General features: G+C 45.7%; 1 protein-coding gene across 1 annotated transcript in view; it reads right to left on the bottom strand.

Annotated features, from left to right (window-relative positions):
- Window positions 1-20,018, bottom strand: part of baiap2b (BAR/IMD domain containing adaptor protein 2b) — a 49,787-nt gene that overhangs the window by 13,360 nt on the left and 16,409 nt on the right. Inside the window, exons 2-4 of the mRNA XM_083932514.1 lie at window positions 9,009-9,070; window positions 7,566-7,637; window positions 5,028-5,165 (exon numbers count right to left, since the gene is read on the bottom strand). Coding sequence (XP_083788640.1) covers window positions 5,028-5,165; window positions 7,566-7,637; window positions 9,009-9,053 — 255 coding nt within the window. The 5' untranslated portion in view covers window positions 9,054-9,070. The remainder of the gene's footprint in view (window positions 1-5,027; window positions 5,166-7,565; window positions 7,638-9,008; window positions 9,071-20,018) is intronic.

The raw sequence follows: 20,018 nt of genomic DNA, 5'->3' as shown, positions 1-20,018 counted from the left end.
ATGAAGTGATGAAGTGATAAAGTGATAAAGTAAACATGACATGTTTTAGAGCTGTGAGCTTGGCACAGCACAGTTTCATAACAGATCCCTGGAGAGCGACGCTACTCTGATTTACGTTAAAGTGCATGAATCCACCGCAGCAGAGTTCCTTATCTAATGGATAAGGAACTCTGCTGCAGAGTGTTATGCAAACGCGTGATCCCTGCTGTACGCGGTGCACACGCATGATCCCTGCTGTACGCAGTGCACACGCGTGATCCCTGCTGTACGCGGTGCACACGCATGATCCCTGCTGTACGCAGTGCACACGCGTGATCCCTGCTGTACGCGGTGCACACGCGTGATCCCTGCTGTACGCGGTGCACACGCGTGATCCCTGCTGTACGCGGTGCACACGCGTGAGCCCTCTCAGATGTGAAGCCTTCATTAGATTCTAACTGTTTTTTCTGCCAATCAGCCGCTCTTCGCCTAAAGCTCCCTCTCTACGTGGCTGCTCCTGGTTTCTGCTGACAGTGAGCACAATCAGCATTTAAGACGTGTGTGTGTGTGTGTGTGTGTGTGTGTGTGTGTGTGTGTGTGTGTGTGTGTGTGTGTGTGTGTGTGTGTGTGTGTGTGTGTGTGTGTGTGCAGTATTTATTGACTTATTGCACAGTAACGAGGGTCTGAACCGTGGTGCAGCAGCTCAGAGCATGAAGCGTGTGCGAGACCTTCTCTTTAAATCAAACCTGTCGAAATGAACACATGCGTAATAAGATGATGCCCCGTTTACTCATGTGAACAAACAATTTCAGAAAACTTGTAATACAGATTTTGTTTGTCTTGATGTAAGTAATGAACTCAGTCTTTTAATAATGAATAATTGAATGCATAGGGAATATTTGGGTCTTTTTTAGAAACTTTCCCCTATAGTGATTTTAAAGGCTTGTTTTCTTACTCAGAACAAACTGAGGATCTAAAATCAGTCGAGTTCGCTTTTGTTGACAAGTGTTCAACCTTTTTTCCTACAATGACTGGAGTGTGTAGGCAGCAGCTCGGTGCTTTATGGCCCCTGAGGGACGCCGTAATAAGCGGGTGACTTCCCATCGCCGATAGTTTTAACATCATCATCAATCAAGAGCAGGAGGAGTGAATGATGGCGAGGGCCTTCGTCTGTTAGGGTTCTTTTCTGCAGTGAGCTTCACTTACAGCTGGACGGTGGAGGGATGCATGAAGTGAGCCGACACACACGCGCACACACACACACACACACACACATACACACACACACACACACAGACACATCCACACAGCAAGCTTTCAGGCTTCGCACACACACATTTTCTATCATAAGACTAAATATTTCTGCCATATTGAATGTTGAAACAGGAAAATCTGTGCTTCTATCTTTGGCCTTGAGCGTCACAGTGCAGGACGCTCGTGTCTCCTGCTCCTGCCAACGTACGCGCACGCACACACACACACACACACACACACACACGTATATATACATACATATTGTATGTTGAAACAGGAAAATCTGAGCGTCAGTGCAGGATGCTCGTGTCTCCTGCTCCTGCCAAGACCTGTTCCCATGAGATCCCCACACACACACACACACACACACACACGCGAACACACACACAGACGCGCACACACACACACACACACACACACACACACACACACACACACACACACAGACACACACGCACGCACGTACACACACGCACACATTCAAATCATTCTTTATTTAAATGTTTAAGAGTTGACGGATACTGAACACGACGTTTATTTCGCTTTTTATTTATATTTACTCATTCTTTATTTTTTCAGTGTTCGTTCAGAATCAGCTGGAACTATAAACATGTAAGTTATCTGTTTAAGAAATCCGTCTTCTGAGCACTTTTGCTGAGTCACAACGCTGCAAAATCCACATAGAAAGGTTCTTTTTCATACCAGCTCAAACTCAAATGTACGGATCGACAGATCGGATTATTTTAGGGCCGATGCTGATACTGGACTGCTGATTTTCTTGAGCCGATATTTGGAGCAAATTCTACTTTTGCTCCAAATATTTACATCATAAAAATCATAAAAATGACACAATAATGATGTGATTACAATGTTACAAGTCTCAACTTCTAAAAAAGGAAGAATCATTGAACCTAAAAAAGGCGTCTGCAGCATCGGCGAACGCAGCAGCCCGCATCGGCAAATACCAGTACACGTAAAAAACGCAAATATCGTCCGATGTTTCGGTCCGTCACTATTAAAGTGTTACTATATTGATCGACGCCGCATCAACAATCGGTCGGGCCCCAGTGCCGAGGCTGCACAATCTTTAAAACTAGAATTAACGTTTGTGTTAAAGTGTTAAAGGTTTAGTTACTAGGTCTAAATAACATTTCACATATCACTGAAGTCTTTTTTAAGCGTCTGCAGCGACACTGAATCCCACTGTTCCCGTCTGAGGCTTTGAGATCCTTCACTAACAAGCAAAGATGATCTCCCTGCTGCAGGTGTGATACGCACACACGCATACGTGAACCCTTTATCAATGCACCCACTCTGCTCTCTCAGACTCTCATTAGTGCGGTGTTCGGTCGTAGACGTTCACCTGTGTCCCAGCTGGAGGAGCAGCTTTGGGCAGAATGTTCCTGCGCCGTCGTCCTTCGTCGCTCCGTGGATCGATTTTTTGTAACGATTCGCCCGGCCGACCCTTTCCCGCTCCACCGCCCATCCATCGAAGCAACGCTAACAATTACACAATAATTAGCTCCCCTGCTGCTCCTGTGCTGCACGATTAGCCCCTAACCTCTGACTCCATGTTCCCTCTGCACTACACGCTGAGGAGGAACTCTGCAGTGCTGTTGATTCTACATTTTATCCCTAGTTTTTATTTTGTTTTGTGTGTTTGACCTGACAATTCAACTGTGTCCTATTCTCTGTTTGGTTTTGTTAATGTTGTTCTGTCAAATCTGGATTTATGTAGAATCACAGTCCTAATAAAAAGTCGTTGTAGGAGGTTCCTAACCCATATCTGTACAACACTCATTCTTCCAAAAGCTCTTGTCAATCATCCACATTAAACTGTGAGTGACCACACACATGAAATGCACGTACACACCCACACAAGCACACGGCGTAAAGAAGTACACACACTTCTGACGGACAGAGGCGGCGGAGAGCAGCAGCGGAGAGCAGCATCGGCAAATGAACTGTGTCCTATTTTCTGTTTGGTTTGGTTTCATTTATTGTCCACAATGTGGAAATTTGTCTTAAGTCTCATAAAAGCAACAAGCAGGACGGCAACAACATCTGCAACACGTACACGCAAACATCCTCAGGGCAAAGAGCAGGACAGCAGCGGCAACAACAGTAAAAACGCATCGACGGGACACGGTGTTAGGCGCTCCGATGGCATCAGGGATGAAGGGATTTTTAAAAATATTACGATTAGCTCTGGGTACCTGGTATCGTCTACCAGAGGGAGGAAGTTCAAACTCCCTATTGAGAGGATGAGAGGGAGCGTTTGCTATTTTGACAGCTTTTTTCCTAAGCACTTGTTTTGTTAATGTTGTTCTGTCAAAACTGGATTTATGTAGAATCACAGTCTAAATAAAAAGTCCTTGCACACGGCGTGAATAAGTAACCACACTTCTGACGGACAGAGGCGGCCCATCACAGCAGCGGAGAGCAGCATCTCTTGGGCAGGTTGTGTAAGAGGGCGCGCCCACCATGTGTCACCACGACACCTACAGACGGGCGCACGGAGACTCGCGCCATCTCCACACGCCTCCGCTCGAGCGGTTACCTGAACATGAGAGGAACCAGCCTCGCTCCACACATTCACCTGCCCTAGATATCATCAACAAACATTACGTAAGACGGAGGAAGTGCAGCAGCTAACGACACACAGAAGAGAGAGTTTGTCCGTTACCAAGTGAAGTGGATCCCTGTGTTCTCTCTGCTCTTTAATGTTCAGTTGCGTCTGTTTTTAAAGGAGGTTCTTTTTAAAGGAGAGAGAGACGGGACGTGTAGACGTGTAGGAGAGGAGCTCAGGTGGATGACAGGCAGCGACGGTCCTGCTCATATTAAAAATATGATTTATTTGTGAATAATGCACAAATTTAATTCATAATTATCATATTTTAATGGACTTGGCACAAATAGAGACTGTGTAATAAATATTAGGGCTTCCCCAAACAGTCAACCAAGCACCAAAAAATCATTAGCTGACCAAAATTGTATTAGTCCATTGGTCGCAGGGGAAACAGCATTCTTGTCAAAATGAAGGCGGCTTTTAATTTGAAGGGACAGATAAAGGAAGTCGTGACACTGTCTAACCGACATCGCGGTTGGATGACAAGGATGACCCCAAGAAGGTCACACGACCTACCACCTTAAAACATGTAACTAACATTAGACGAACATGACCTACCACCTTAAACTTAGCTCGTAACTTCCACTGGAAGTGGAACTCCACAAACGTGTGTGTGACGTTGCGGTGGAAACACCCATTATCAGTTGTAACCTTTGCCGTACCTCTCACTGCGAAGAGGCTCGCGAGACTGGCAGTTGAACTGCGTGTGCCCAGCCGGGGGGTCCCATCCCATTCAGCTGAGCCCTCAGCACCGTCGCAGATTACCGGGAGCACTGAAGCTCAAATCCCATCAGGAGGAGGGAGAAGAGGAGCAGAGTGTGTGATGACGAAGAGGCAGCGTGAGCTTACTAACAGTCTGCGTCGGTTGAGTACTGAGCTGAAGCTAATGGCATCATATTTGTCTTGGCACCTGCTCTTGTAACCATGATGCCTGAGTTTTTATGCAGCGGTCGTCCAGCTGGACCATGAGGACGCTCTGGGATCCACAGAGCCGAGGCATCTGTTTCACTCCGCATTGATCCACAGAAGCACCAGAAGCTGTAGTTTGCACCATTCAAAACAACACTTCAGCCTCCTACACACACTTTTCAGTTCCCTGAATACACATCCACGCTGCAGCTACACACACACACACACACACACACACACACACACACACACTGACCTGCATCTCCTTGTCTCCGTACTTGGACGGGTGCTTGCTGCCCTGGCTCTTTCTGCGCAGCTTCTTCAGCTCCGCCTGGCACTTCTCCAGACTCTCCCCTTTGCTCTTGTGCTCCATCTGGTACTTCTTCAGCGCGGCCTGAGGGGGGCAGCACAAAGTCAGCAGGGCAGCGCTCCCGTGTGTCAGCAGCCACAGATGATACATGCGTGTGCAAACTGCCCCTCACGAGTCGGAGGGCTTCTGTTTTACTGTCTGAGTGGTGCAGGATGGGGACTGTGGACCTGATGGACAGGTAATCTACCTCCACTGGACCAAGGTAGGAGAAGTCTAAACAGGATACAGTGCCCCAATTCTTTGTCTTTCTTTAAAATCACTGTGGAGCTCTACCAACAACACATCACAGTTCGATACTTGCAGGTTTGAATTAGTTGGGTCCCAAAATCTTTTCCAGTGCACGTTTGTTTTTGCTGCTCTGGTTTAAAAACATTTCCATTTCCTATTCCCACTGTTTCTGTAGCATAGTTCTGTTTCCTGAACCTAAGCGAGCAGTGTTGATGCCTATGTTTATGTATATTTACAATATAAATGAGCAGTTTTTGTGTGAATTCACGACGTTAACCACATATTTACAGCTGCGACCGCGGAGCATCTAAAAGTGTCGGGATGTGTGAAGTAGGGAACGAGTTGCAGCCGTTCAGAAACATTTATATCAGCGTGTCCGTGGTTTACAGAAACGTACAATTCAGCCGGTTGGTCTGCGTGAAAATGTCCCCAGTGAGTCTTTAACAGACCCAACACTGTGTGCTGCACGTTTCTGTACTTTAATGACCTCGTGATTTACACCTTAAGTGGCTAAAAAGCTGATTTTCTTTTAAAAACATTAGAATTTTCAGTCCTGTAATAATCAAAATGACGGTTCATCCCCATCCCTGTGTCTGGGAGTGACTCCAAACTACTGATCAACGTAAATGACTCTGTATTTTTTTTTCTTGCAAAGAATGAGTCATAACTCACAGCACAGAGTGGGAGGTAATTTATGTAACTCGCTGCAGTGGTTGGGATGTAAGCCGGTGGGAGATGAAGGAGAGAGAGTGCATTTTGTCTCTGGCTAATGATTTCAGGAGAACACGGTTCAAACCGTGTTCCCCAGAACGAGCTCCCGTCCCCGGAGAGGCCTCACCGAGCTGCTGGTGCGCTGAAGCGCATGGTGGGTCAGATATTTGCTGTTACATAATACAGTTAAGATCATGACTGATGCTTTAAATACAGGCCATTATATTCATCATTTAAGGTGGAGTTAAATCTGAGTTTTTCTGCTGCACTGAAATATTAAGAAAGACGAGGCCTTCAGATAAATGAGCCTAGAATTAGATTAAGTCCAGCTTCAGCACAGTATGAGGGGGGGGGGTGCTAGTTTCTGAGAGTACCGGTACGTCCGCACGATCGAAAACAACGTTCTTAAAAGGTTCCCGTCCACTCGCCCTCGACTCCTAAATCTCTGCGTCCACAGGAAACCAGGTGCAGCGCCTCCAAACGCTGTAGTACCCATGCCAGGCCTGGAGGTGGCGCTGTAACTGCCACAGAAACACACCAACAACGGAGAAGAAGAGACGGGGAGACGCTGTGGAGAATCCAAACACCGGAGAGTTTCTCTCCAAATCCTCCTCCATCCTAGAGACAAACGTGTCCCTGGTTCTGGTCTTAGTGGAGACTTTGGTGCTGTTCTGGACTCTGATGCACCCATCACTCTGCAGTTAGTGTCCTCACTGAGCAGAGGGTGCTGCTGGGAGCCCCTTCACTCTGCAGTTAGTGTCCTCACTGAGCAGAGGGGGCTGCTGGGAGCCCCTTCACTCTGCAGTTAGTGTCCTCACTGAGCAGAGGGTGCTGCTGGGAGCCCCTTCACTCTGCAGTTGGTGTCCTCACTGAGCAGAGGGGGCTGCTGGGAGCCCCTTCACTCTGCAGTTAGTGTCCTCACTGAGCAGAGGGGGCTGCTGGGAGCCCCTTCACTCTGCAGTTAGTGTCCTCACTGAGCAGAGGGTGCTGCTGGGAGCCCCTTCCCCGTCCCAAAGCACTCCCAGGCGCCACTTTCTCACTACATTTAGAGACTTTTCACAGCTTCTTAGAACTGGATTTAGAAACAGAGCCTAGAGCAGTTTAGCTCCTTATTCAGAGCATCAGGGAAAAGGGAGAAATCTGTGCTGGGCCTCATTCAGTCCCATGCATGTGGCTCAGAGTCCAGTTCAGTAAACAGTCTCTGGGTCCGTCTCCGTCCTCTCACGCAGCAGCACTATTGTTGTTATGTGACGCCGCGGGGTCAGAGGTCGGAGGTGGGGCCATGACGCCGTCCTTTAACAAAGTCTGAGGTTTCTAAAGATCCCGTTTTCAGGCTCCGATATTGCCGGCTGCTGTATGTGATTGGACAAAACAATACTAACTCTGTGCGGTGACAGGAAACAGGTCTCCGTGTGAACTCTGTGGGCCTTGAACCAAACAGTAAAACCTAAACTATTCACAAGAAAGAGGCAGAAAGACTCTTACGTTCAGGTAGCGTGCGTCCAGCTCCACCTTCTTCTCCAGCTCTGTGAGCAGCTCGTTGTGGAAAGACTTCAGCTGGAAGACAAACAGGGACACAAACACCTCAAAACAATGCAACAAGCAGTGGATTAGCTCGGCCTCATAGTTCTAAATTCCCCAGTTTGAATAAAGGTTATAAATAAATAAAGTAAATAAATGAATAAGTGACGTCACTCATTTGAACCCGAACAATCACAAACAGCAGGTTTAGCTCTGAGCATCTGCAGGGAGCACTGCGTTCACTGCATCGACATGTGGACAAAAGAAATATTAATATTTGGCTTTACATCACTGATGCATTCATTGTCAATCTCTTTGAATAAGAGATACGCATCGGCTTAATGCTTAATTTGTAAATGACACTGCTGCTCATAATCCCTGCCTTGGATCATCGGCTTCAGTTAAAGGGAGGAGATGAAAACACACTTTGCATTGAGATTAAAGCACTTTTCCTCTCGGCTCACTGAGCTGAGCGTTCCCTGCTAATGTTTCTGCGATTGACCAATTTACTCCTTGGGAACTGAACTGTTACGGCTGCAGTTTACACATAAGACCAGTAAATAACACCAGAAATAAGTGAAGCTGCTGCCTTTAGATGAGATCAGAAGTAGATGCAAACACCAGAGTCACTATAGGCCGAGCATTCACTCCATGGACTGAGAGAAAGGAGAGGAACGCCATTCAAACGCACGCCCACATGGCTACGCTGCTCCTGGATGCTAACATCACTTTCATCTGCACTTAGCTGCAATGGCTAACGCTAACGGCTAACACTAACTGTCAGTCAAACTCCTCTAATCCTTGTTTTGATGCTGTGATTTTCTGGAGGGGACGGGTTCAAACAGGCTCAAACAGACTCCGGTCTCCTGGAGCTACTGGGCCGGGTCTGACCAACCTGGCAACCCCACTGCTGGACTTCTTTTTTGTTGTTGCGGCTACGATCTTGAGACATTAGATGGAGCTGTTCTGATCATTCTACAGATTCAATCTTTGAGTATTTATATTATTTTTATGTTCTCAGTGTTAATCTAGCTGGTTGACCATCGACAGTGTGCATAATAATGTAAAATAATGTAAAATAATGTAAAATATTCATTATAAAAGTTATTTGTCGATGAAAGCAGCCGTCTGAGTACCTTTGCAGAATCAAGTCGTGGATTTTTACCTCTAAAATCAGCCTCAGTTTTAAAAACCCCACATCAGTCGGGCCCTGATCAGAAGCCACAGTGAGAGTGCCTCTGTAGGAATCCTGCTGAGTATGAAATATTAAAATATATCTTGTAATGTGGAGACTCCAAAGCAAAAAGCCCACGGTCTGTTTGGCTCCAAACTGGCGGCTTAAGAAGTGCTGATTTTAGCAACACCCCCACCCCCACCGCCGCCGCCGCCGATGCACCACATGCTCACCATCTCCTCGAGCTGGATCTGGATCTGCCTGTGCACCTCAGCCATCTGAAAGAGCACCTCCCCTGCAGAGAGGAGACGCACACAACAGAGACCATAAACAAAGGGAGGGAGGGAGACAAGAAGAGAGTGATATTAAATCGTTCAGATGTCTGCGACGGCGACAAACATCGTGCAAAAGGAAAAACAGGGACAAAAAAAGACCATGCAGCCGCACAGGACAGAGAAGAGACGGCTGTGGGTGTCGAGGCGATGGACAAGATGACACATCGTGATGAAGCAGACGAAACGCTTTACACTGACAAACCCAGAGAACATCACAGGAATATGCAGCACACACAGAAAGATGACAAATCAATCAACTAATCAGGCATCTATTGAACTTAAACCAAAGGGATTTCCATATTAGCAGGAGCTTAAAACACTAATAATGCTAATAAAACACAGGAACAGCATGAAAAAAGGAAAATCCTTCTTTATTAAAGTGAAAGTCCAGTGTTAAATCATCCCGGGGTCGTTTCTGGCACTTCGATTCATCAAATAAGCCTTCAAGACAGTTAATGTAACAACTATCAACGGAGCAATGATTAGCTCGGGGCAGTACGGTGAAGGCATTCAAACTATTAAAGGGTGTTTTAAAGACTTACCTACTGGCCCCTGTACCAGCTCCTCTCATAGTAAAGTCTATTCAAGTGGATTACCAAAGTCAATCCGAAAGGAAGGAGCCCATTGGTCGAGCTAATCACTGTTAGCCTTGTCCAGCTGTTAGCGAATATCTCCTTTAATAGTTGTTGCATGAAAAAATTGTCTCAACGGCTGATTATCCGTTAAAGACGACCTTCTGACAATCGGTCGACTCACTTATTTAAATTCATCAAATCTTCCTGTAACAACTGTTAACGGAGAAATTCAGGAGAAATGCTAACAGCTGGTCGTGGCTAACACTGATTAGCTCGGGGCAGCACGGTGAAGGCATTCAAAGGTCTTTTTTAACCACTAATGCTGCTGAAAATAACAGCAAACCTCTGCAGCAGCATGAGAAGAGTCCCTACACACACAACAAAGCACCAATGGGCTCCTTCCACTGTGATGGACTTTACTATGAGAGGAGCTGGTACAGGGGCCAGTAGGTAAGTCTTTAAAACACTCTTTTAATAAACTCTGGCTTCACTAACTACGCTGATGCTGCTTTGTTGTGTGTGTAGGGACTCTTCTCATGCTGCTGCAGAGGTTTGCTGTTATTTTCAGCAGCATTAGTGGTTAAAAAAGACCTTTGAATGCCTTCACCGTGCTGCCCCGAGCTAATCACTGTTAGCCACTTCAGGCTGGAAGTGAGGGGTCATCCATCTCTTTGTTCCCCGGTCGCATAAGCCTCTGCCTTCACGGATTTAATTCAGCATTTTGTCAGGGTTACGGGTTACGGTTAGGGCCAGGGTTAGGGCCAGGATTAGGGGCTATGGTTAGGGCCAGGGTTAGGGGTCACGGTTAGGGCCAGGGTTAGGGGTTACGGTTAGGGCCAGGGTTAGGGGTTACAGTTAGGGCCAGGGTTAGGGGGTAGTGTGAGGGTCTACATAGACCTATTTGCCGGGGAATTTGGCACTGATTGTGGAAAAAACTAACAGACAGGGGAACATAGGACCCAGGGAACATTGGTGCGCTCCTGTAAGCGACCGCCTCTCTCCAGGATTCCTCTGTTGATTGTTGTTACACTAAATTATTTAATGGAGTGTATCTTCAGAAAAAGACCCTGGGATGATTTTTATGCATGATTTTCCCTTAAAGTGTCGTTCTACAACATAAAACACAACCAAAGAAGCAGAACCCAGCTACAGAAGTGAAACATAGGTGATAATAAAGTAAAGGATGCGTCATGCAGCCGGGGAGGTGCGTGTCGTTTTAAGGATACCTACATGCTGCCTCCTCTGAATATGCAATGCAAAAAAACAAAGGAACAAAAAGATCTAGTTTGAGCAAAGAACAGAAGGAAAGAGACCTGCAGAGACAGTGACAGATCAAAGTACCCCCAGAACAACGACACACACGACAGGTTTACACACAGAGAAACACACAGAGACTCCAGTGTCTGCAGGATAAACGCCGCCGCTGCTCCACCGCGTCACACTGGAGCTTTTTACGTCCGTCACAGTAAAAGAAGAGCTGGGTGATAGATCGTCTGTCCTCACACAGCACCAGTGTCCAACAGGGTTACAATAGTTAGCAATTAATCCTGGCTGATCCCAACATGTTAAAGTCTATTTTTACATAATCCTGTGTGAATCAGAGACTTGATGAAAAGTGTTTTCTCATCTTAATTAGACAAAAGGAACCTAATGTGCAAGGACCAGAACTTAAAACGACGTCCTACATTTTGCCGTGACGCGATTCAGCCGCAGGTTTTTCAACAATGCAATAAAATATGATGTAGAAACGTATATATGCTGTTTGTTTTTATATCATTTTGATGTCTTGAAACATCATCGAGCCCTATCACAATAAGAGTAGAAGAACTTTTTTCTTCTTTCTCTCGTCTTTAAAAAAACACGACATCGCCAAACATTTTGGACAAAGATAAAATTCGGTTAAAAAGCCGAGAGTTCGACCGACTCTTCGGAAACAAGTCGGACGGTGAGTAAAGACAAATTAGAACGGAGAAATGCAAAATACTACATCATGTTTATATGCAAAAAAAATATCTAAGTCTTTTTCATCTCATCTCATCTTCAGCCTCTTATCCTGGATCTGGTCTCGGGGGCAGCAGCTCCAGCAGGGGACCCCAAACTTCCCTTTCCCGGGCCACATTAACCAGCTCTAACTGGGGGATCCTGAGGCGTTCCCAGGCCAGTGTGGAGATCTAATCTCTCCACCTGGTCCTGGGTCTTCCCCGAGGCCTCCTCCCAGCTGGACGTGCCTGGAACACCTCCCTAGGGAGGCGCCCAGGGTTCATCCTTACCAGATGATCCTGAACCACCTCAACTGGCTCCTTTCAACGCAAAGGAGCAGCGGCTCTACTCCGAGTTCCTCACGCATGGCTGAACTTCTTCCCCTATTAAGTCTTTTTAACGTTGTCTAATACTCATAATTCATCATTATATGCTGTTTAATAATCAAGTAACAATATTGACGTATGATATTTCACATTTGAACTTTACCATCCAGTAACAATATGTATCTATATCCAGTACATGTCACGTAAACATATACACACATATGCATACCGTATACATGTGCAACATTAACACACATATATATAAAGTATATACTGTATATATGTATATATGTATATATGTATATATCGTAGTTGCCTGGAGGAAACCTTGTATCTCCAAATCCTGTCATTTTTCTTCACACATCAGTTATTATTGGTCACTCTTTACATCTGTGAGTGCGTTTTAAACACGTTTTATAAACATTTAACCACTGGAAAGTATTAAAACGAGCGTGTGATTGATCTTGCACCACCATTAGATCCTCATACTGACAGCAAAACTTAACTTTCCTGATAAATGATGGTTTTGGACATGCAAGGTTTCTGTCCGACATCAACGATAAGTTGTTTATATATACTGTAAATAAATGTTCTTGGTACAGTCGTGCAAATGCCCACAGTAAAACATCATACAGCTGCAGAACCCCCATGAAGGATCCCACTAATGTGCATTAATGAGTTAATGTGCCTCCTGCATGACGTATAACGTATGCATGTTGCTGCAGCGCTCACAGGAAGGAGCGTGAGGAGTGTCAGGGTGTGGACAGGGGACGGACAGGGGACGGACAGGGGACGGACAGGGGATGCAGTGAGAGTGGGCTGTCGGATCAGGATTAATGGAAGTGCTGCGGTCATGAAGTAGAGCGGATTAAGGAAAGGTCGGAGCAGCAGGTGGGAAAGAAGTAAGTAAATATTTACTTAAGGCTTCACTTCACAGCTACAGTGCACTGCAGACGGAAGACGTGGTACTCTGCAGATTTACAGTTAAACTGAAAACACTGAAACAGATGTGAGATGCTTCTCCCTTCCTTCCTTTGGTCTGCCTTTCCTTCTGTCCTTTCCTCTTTCCTCTTTCCTTCCTTCCTTTCCTCTTTTCTCTACCGTGCAGAGAGGGAGCTCCGCCCGTGCTCTCCGTCACCCCTGCCCACATGAAGCCGTTGAGCCTGGGGTGAAATATGACCGGAGCATTAACGGCACCTCACACACAAAGCTTGATTCCATAAAGAGGAGTCATTACAGGTCATTACTTCTGCCTTTATATTAAATGTGTTCATGTAAAGTCTTATTAAGGTTATTCTGCATTGGTCCCTTTAGGGCAGGGGTGTCAAACATACGGCCCGTGGGCCAGAACCGGCCCGCCAAAGGGTCCAATCCGCCCGATAAAGCTGAAATATCCTTTAAAAATCAACACTTCTAGAAGAGAAACTGTTGGTCTCAGAGCGCAGTTCTGCATCAGCAAAGGCCTGAGTCATCATCTGGAAGATCCCCAAATTCCCTGGATGTTCTTGTTTCATTGCACTCATCTAATCCCAAAGCCTCGCCACCTTGCATTGTGAAATACTGGACTTCTACCCGGCAGAACTAAGCTGCTTACTGATAATCGGAGCGGATCACAACATCTGAGGCTTAGAGGGGACTAAAGCACATTGTTTGTGCATGGGTCCGGATCAAATAAAGGCTACATAAGTGTTATTTTACCCAAGAAAGACTCTCCAAAAATACAGGGACGCATCTTCACAACCACGAGCAGGACACTGACACTAGTCTCTGAACAGATTCTGCGTATGAAGACAGGATCTGGAGGCAACAGGACAAGACCTGGGGCGGCCTCGTTTTTCATTTGTTGTATTTACCAATCACATTTGAGCACGCTGTGGTAGCATGCAGGTACACAGTCCACAAGGATTTAGCCTTTTATGACCTCTTTGTTTTCATTTATCTGCATTTAAATGCAGACATGAGTTTACAGAGACGCCGTATCGTTATTTTAGAGTTGTTCTGTTTTCGACACCAGGATCAGAAATGCCTCAGATACTGGGGAACATGCTGACATCTGTGTCAGCGAGTACTGAAGTCCAGGCACCGATCCGATACCGCGTCATTTATTAGAAATAGGATCTATTTAGTGGTTAGCTCCGTTAGCTCTGACACCGTTCTTCTTCATCTTTATTAATCAGTTTGATCATTCTTAGTAGTTCTTGTTAATAATTTTCATATTTATTGAGTTAAGTTGCTGTTTTATGTTCTATTTAAAAACAAATGGCTTCCATTTGCTGTTTTCATTCATGTTTTACAAAGAGGCGACTGTGGACCAGTGGAAGAGTGGGTCATCCTCCATAGGAGAGATCGGCAGATCGATCCACTCCTTCCCCGGTCCACATGTCGAAGTGTCCTTGGGCAAGACACTGAACCACCTTGAGTAGTCAGAAGGCTAGAAAGGCGCTCTATAAGTAAAAGTCTGTTTACAAAGGCTTTAACCTGAGCCGGGCCTCAGCACAGTGATGATCAGATCACAGTCGTGCAGGCGGAGGAAGAGCTTTTTCTTTTTTTTAACACACTTGTGTCAGGATCTGTTCTCGGCATTGTCGGATACCCACAGCACGAGGATCAGGATCAGTATGGCGAGGGAAAAAACGATATCGGAACGTCTCTAGTTCATTTCAACTCCTTACTCACTTCTCAAGTTCCTAATCAGACCGTAGACAGTGACCGCTGTCAGAACAGAGAACACTGTCTTTGGCCCCGGAGGCTAAATCGCCGTCACATGGCCGATGGGTTCACAGGTTGCTCTTAGTTTGACGTTCATTGGGCTTCTTGTTGTGTCATGCCAGAGCCTACTAATGGAAACCAAGGGAAGGATTTGAATTGACTGCATGACCATTTCACCTGGCAAACTAAACAATCAAATGATCAAATCAGGCAAAAAAAAAAGCGTGTTATTGTTTGTCTAATACTCACAAGGTTCGTGGTTAAGTCTCAGATTCAGAGGTTTAAAGCACAAGTGGGTTAGAAATTAGGTAAGCGCCTAAAAAAGACACATGGGCTCACAGAATTATGGCTTATGTTTCAACCCTGGGAAACCAAAGTGGGGTAAAGGTGATGATGGAGAAAAATGGATCAACTGGTCTATAAACGCCCCAAAGTCTCAACTACGCAGCTATCGAACTGCTAGGCTCCGTTCACACTGCAGGTCTTAATGCACAGTTCAGATTTATGGCTCAAATCTGTTTTTTTTTTCACATTACGTCGTTAAATGTGACCTTTCTGCAGATTATGTGTGAACAGCTCGCGCTCCTGATGTGACCCACATGTGCAGTTAACCACTGATGACATCACGCCACAACTTTATGCTTATGGGAGCAACTTTATTTGTCATTCATTGGCTCAGAATGACGTCAAAGTCATGTTAAATGGGAGCTGACTGTTCAGATTGAGGTCGGATTCAAAGAAATCGTATCTGATCCAGTCACACATTCAAAAGTGAACCAATTCTGATTCAAAAATGTCAGATTCAATGTGACTTGAGCTGTTCACACTGTCAAAAGGATCAGATATGGGTCAGGTACTGTCACTGGAACTGCAGTGTGAACGTAGTGTGAGTGTGTGTGTGTGTGTGTGTGTGTGTGTGTGTGTGTGTGTGTGTGTGTGTGTGTGTGTGTGTGTGTGTGTGTGTGTGTGTGTGTGTGTGTGTGTGTGTGTTGAGCTGACTGCAGGGCGAGAACAGGCCCATGGATCAGCGTTGCTAACCCGAGGGCAGCGCCCACATCTGGGTTTGTAACCCCGGCTACACACGACTCCTGTGCTCAACCGAGGGCGCGAGGAGCCCAGTGAACGTCCGTATGGTGGCAGGTGTTTTACGCGTCTCCGCAGGGACTGTGTTAGAGCCGCCTGAGAGCAAACACAAGCAGCTAATCCCTAGAAAGCTGCAGTGGAGGGAGTACAAGGTGCTGCAGGGAGATTTGTCCTCCTGAAAGCCGCATGATTGACACTGTTATTGTCGTGCTTCTGCATCCGTGCAAACGCAAACACGCCCGAGGACGTTTCCACTGCAGCAAACACAATTCCTCATTACTGTTTACATTTTAAGCACCTACTTGACAACGGAGTGACTTGAAGTATTATTGCAAAACCATTTTGTACATCTGCAGGCCAGCATCAAAGAATATAATCCTGCACTGAGCCGGCACCACAGGCCGTCCTCACTCACTGTTCGCACACACACATACACAAAGGAATGTGATTCATATGTAATACGCAAAATTGTTAGTGTTGAAATTGTGTCCGGAGCAAAGGAGAAACTCAGGTGATGTAGTAAGGGAGCGTAGGGGGGGGGGGGTCGGGGTGGTGGATGGGTCCCACAACACGTGAGTACGGAGCCAAACCCGACCTTTTTCCTAATCTTAAGGCTCCTGCACACACTTTGCTCCGGCCGTTCCATTCATTTCCTATGGAGGAGGCGGTGGCACCAGTGTACGACGTGCAGCGCTCAGATCTGCCTCTCTGCCGCTGCGCCTCAACGTTCAAAGTTTCCGCTGACCTTTCGGAAGCGCAACCAATGAGATAGATGCTTTCAGTGTGACGTTTACGTTTCCTAGGCAACCAGAGATCGACATCAAGCCGGTTAGAAAGATGTAGTAAAAACGTATTGTGACGTAACGATGGAGGTTTATCAGCATCACACCAGGTTCGTTTAGCTAACGGTTGTTTTAATGCTAACGTTTATTTAGACGTTTACTGGGTCTCTGCGTCCGACCTCACAGTGAGCCCAACGCAAAGAGCTGATCATGTGACGGCCTTTAGTCACAAAGTGGTTTTGTCATCTGAACTTAACCGTCACCTTTTGTTGTCTGAACTTAACCGTCACTATTTGTTGTCTGAACTTAACCGTCATCTTTGGTCGTCTAAACTTAACCGTCACCTTTTGTTGACTCAACTTAACTGTCACCTTTTGATGTCTGAACTTAACTGTCACCTTTTGATGTCTGAACTTAACTGTCACCTTTTGATGTCTGAACTTAACCGTCACCTTTTGTTGTCTAAACTTAACCATCACTTTTTGTCGTCTGAACTTAACCGTCACCTTTTGTCGCCTGAACTTAACCGTCACCTTTTGTTGTCTGAACTTAACTGTCACCTTTTGATGTCTGAACTTAACCTTCACCTTTTGTTGACTGAACTTAACCGTCACCTTTTGTCACCTGAACTTAACCGTCACCTTTTGCTGTCTGAACTTAACCGTCACCTTTTGCTGTCTGAACTTAACCTTCACCTTTTGTTGACTGAACTTAACCGTCACCTTTTGTCACCTGAACTTAACCGTCACCTTTCGTTGTCTAAACTTAACCGTCACCTTTTGTCATCTTAACTTAACCGTCATCTTTGGTCGTCTGAACTTAACCTTCACCTTTTGTAGTCTAAACTTAACCGTCACCTTTTGTCGCCTGAACTTAACCGTCACCTTTTGTCGTCTGAACTTAACCGCCACCTTTTGTTGACTAAACTTAACCGTCACCTTTTGATGACTAAACTTAACCGTCACCTGATCATGTGACGTCCCTTTAGTCATACAAAGTAATTTTGTTGTCTAAACTTAACAGTCACCTTTTGTTGTCTTAACTTAACCGTCATCTTTGGTCGTCTAAACTTAACCGTCACCTTTTGTTGACTCAACTTAACTGTCACCTTTTGATGTCTGAACTTAACTGTCACCTTTTGATGTCTGAACTTAACTGTCACCTTTTGATGTCTGAACTTAACCGTCACCTTTTGTTGTCTAAACTTAACCATCACTTTTTGTCGTCTGAACTTAACCGCCACCTTTTGTCGCCTGAACTTAACCGTCACCTTTTGTTGTCTGAACTTAACTGTCACCTTTTGATGTCTGAACTTAACCTTCACCTTTTGTTGACTGAACTTAACCGTCACCTTTTGTCACCTGAACTTAACCGTCACCTTTTGCTGTCTGAACTTAACCGTCACCTTTTGCTGTCTGAACTTAACCTTCACCTTTTGTTGACTGAACTTAACCGTCACCTTTTGTCACCTGAACTTAACCGTCACCTTTCGTTGTCTAAACTTAACCGTCACCTTTTGTCATCTTAACTTAACCGTCATCTTTGGTCGTCTGAACTTAACCTTCACCTTTTGTAGTCTAAACTTAACCGTCACCTTTTGTCGCCTGAACTTAACCGTCACCTTTTGTCGTCTGAACTTAACCGCCACCTTTTGTTGACTAAACTTAACCGTCACCTTTTGATGACTAAACTTAACCGTCACCTGATCATGTGACGTCCCTTTAGTCATACAAAGTAATTTTGTTGTCTAAACTTAACAGTCACCTTTTGTTGTCTTAACTTAACGGTCACGTACTGGTTTCTGTTTGACAGTGTTCATAAAAGTCATTTTTCATAACATATTATTCAAGTTGCTGATGAGAACACATTGAACCACGCTGCTGTCCCCGTGTTCCTGGTTTTACATTACAATAACAGTGTAATTCCTCACAGTCTGATGAAGCGAGAGTTCGCACGTCAGGTCCTAACTGTGTTTGATGTCTTCACTTATGAACTGTACGACACACTGAAGAAAGAAAAACGAACGCGGCCGCGGACGATCGATTGGGAGGACGAGCGATACATAATCATTACAGGGCGGCTGATGGGGTGCAAAATGGAGACTGATTACGTGAGGCAGCAAAAACAAGCTGGGAGGGAGGGATGGGAAGGGGGGGCATGAGGACGCACAGAGATCTGACCAGCGCACACGGACCTCAGATGGTCAAGACGACCCCAGGCAGCCAATTGGGTCCATCACTCGTCTCTACGGAGTTAACACACTGACTCACAAGAGACAGACATGGTCTCAATCAGGCTCACGAACGTAACAAAGAAGAGGATTTGTTTTTAAAGGTGTGACAGAAAAGAAAAGTGTGAGGATTCCCCGACAGCTTCTCACTACAGCTTGGTGACAATAAGGTAACGAGGAGCTGACAAGTGCTACTACGAAGCTGTGAATCTCACAAACAGGAAACAGGCGTTCAATCCTTAAAAAACACTTTCACAATCTTTCTCTTCCTCGCCGTCGTCTCAGGCGACATCTACAAATCTGAAACGACCTGCGTCCTCACAGGCCTTTGGGTTCAGCCTCAGAAATGATCTACGTCCTTCTGTACCATGCTTGGAAACACAGATCATGTGACCATTCACGTACACGGATCGTCCAACGGTTGGAAATCACGGATGTATGACTTGAAAAGACTTCAGAGGAGGAACAGTGAAGGTGAACCAAGGTCGACCAACAACGTCGTAGCCTCCTGAGTCCGTCCTGATCTCTGAGCTCCGTCGTGTTTCACTCTCAGATCAGTCTGGTGACGTTTGAGCAGCGACTGAACCAATCAGCGTTGGTTTCTTTGGTGGATTGAAGTGAAACAGAAGAGACTGTTGAGTGTAAACAACATGGAGGCTTCCACGGATGAGATGAGCAGCTATGGAGCAAGCCGCTCACTAACTCTTTGTTCTCTGGATCCTTCTGTTGAATATGGACCGGGCTCCTGAAATTGGGCCTTTGATCCGTAAATTCACGTTAAACACAAAGGGAAAATCTCCTTCACCCACATGTTGTTTCCTTTCTGAGCTTTGCCTCCACGCTGTTAGCACGTCACACGCTTCAGTCATCTGATTGGTTGGTTTCGCCCGTATGTTGGTGACAGACAGATGGTTTATCCAATCAGAAACCAGGATTTTCACCCCTTCACTAAAGATCTTTAAACCAGAGTTCAGATGGATCTGCTGAGACCATGAGAGTCGATCCATCTGGAGGAGTCAGGTTAACGATGAGGTGGAACATGTGTGTGAAACACACGAGTAAAACACAAACTGGGAGTCGTCGTAATTCAAATACTGTCAGCCTCCCTGTGACGGTGTTTCCACCAAAGGCATTGACTGAAGGCTTCTCGACCATATTCTCAAGGCTTTCTATTCATTTCCTGTGACGAACAGGGGAAGAAGTCTTGCGGTGCACTGGGGGCA

The sequence above is a fragment of the Echiichthys vipera genome, assembly GCF_963691815.1.
Source record: "Echiichthys vipera genome assembly, chromosome: 18".
NCBI classification, from domain to species: Eukaryota; Metazoa; Chordata; class Actinopteri; order Perciformes; family Trachinidae; genus Echiichthys; species Echiichthys vipera.
This window is presented reverse-complemented; position numbering and strand designations above follow the sequence as displayed.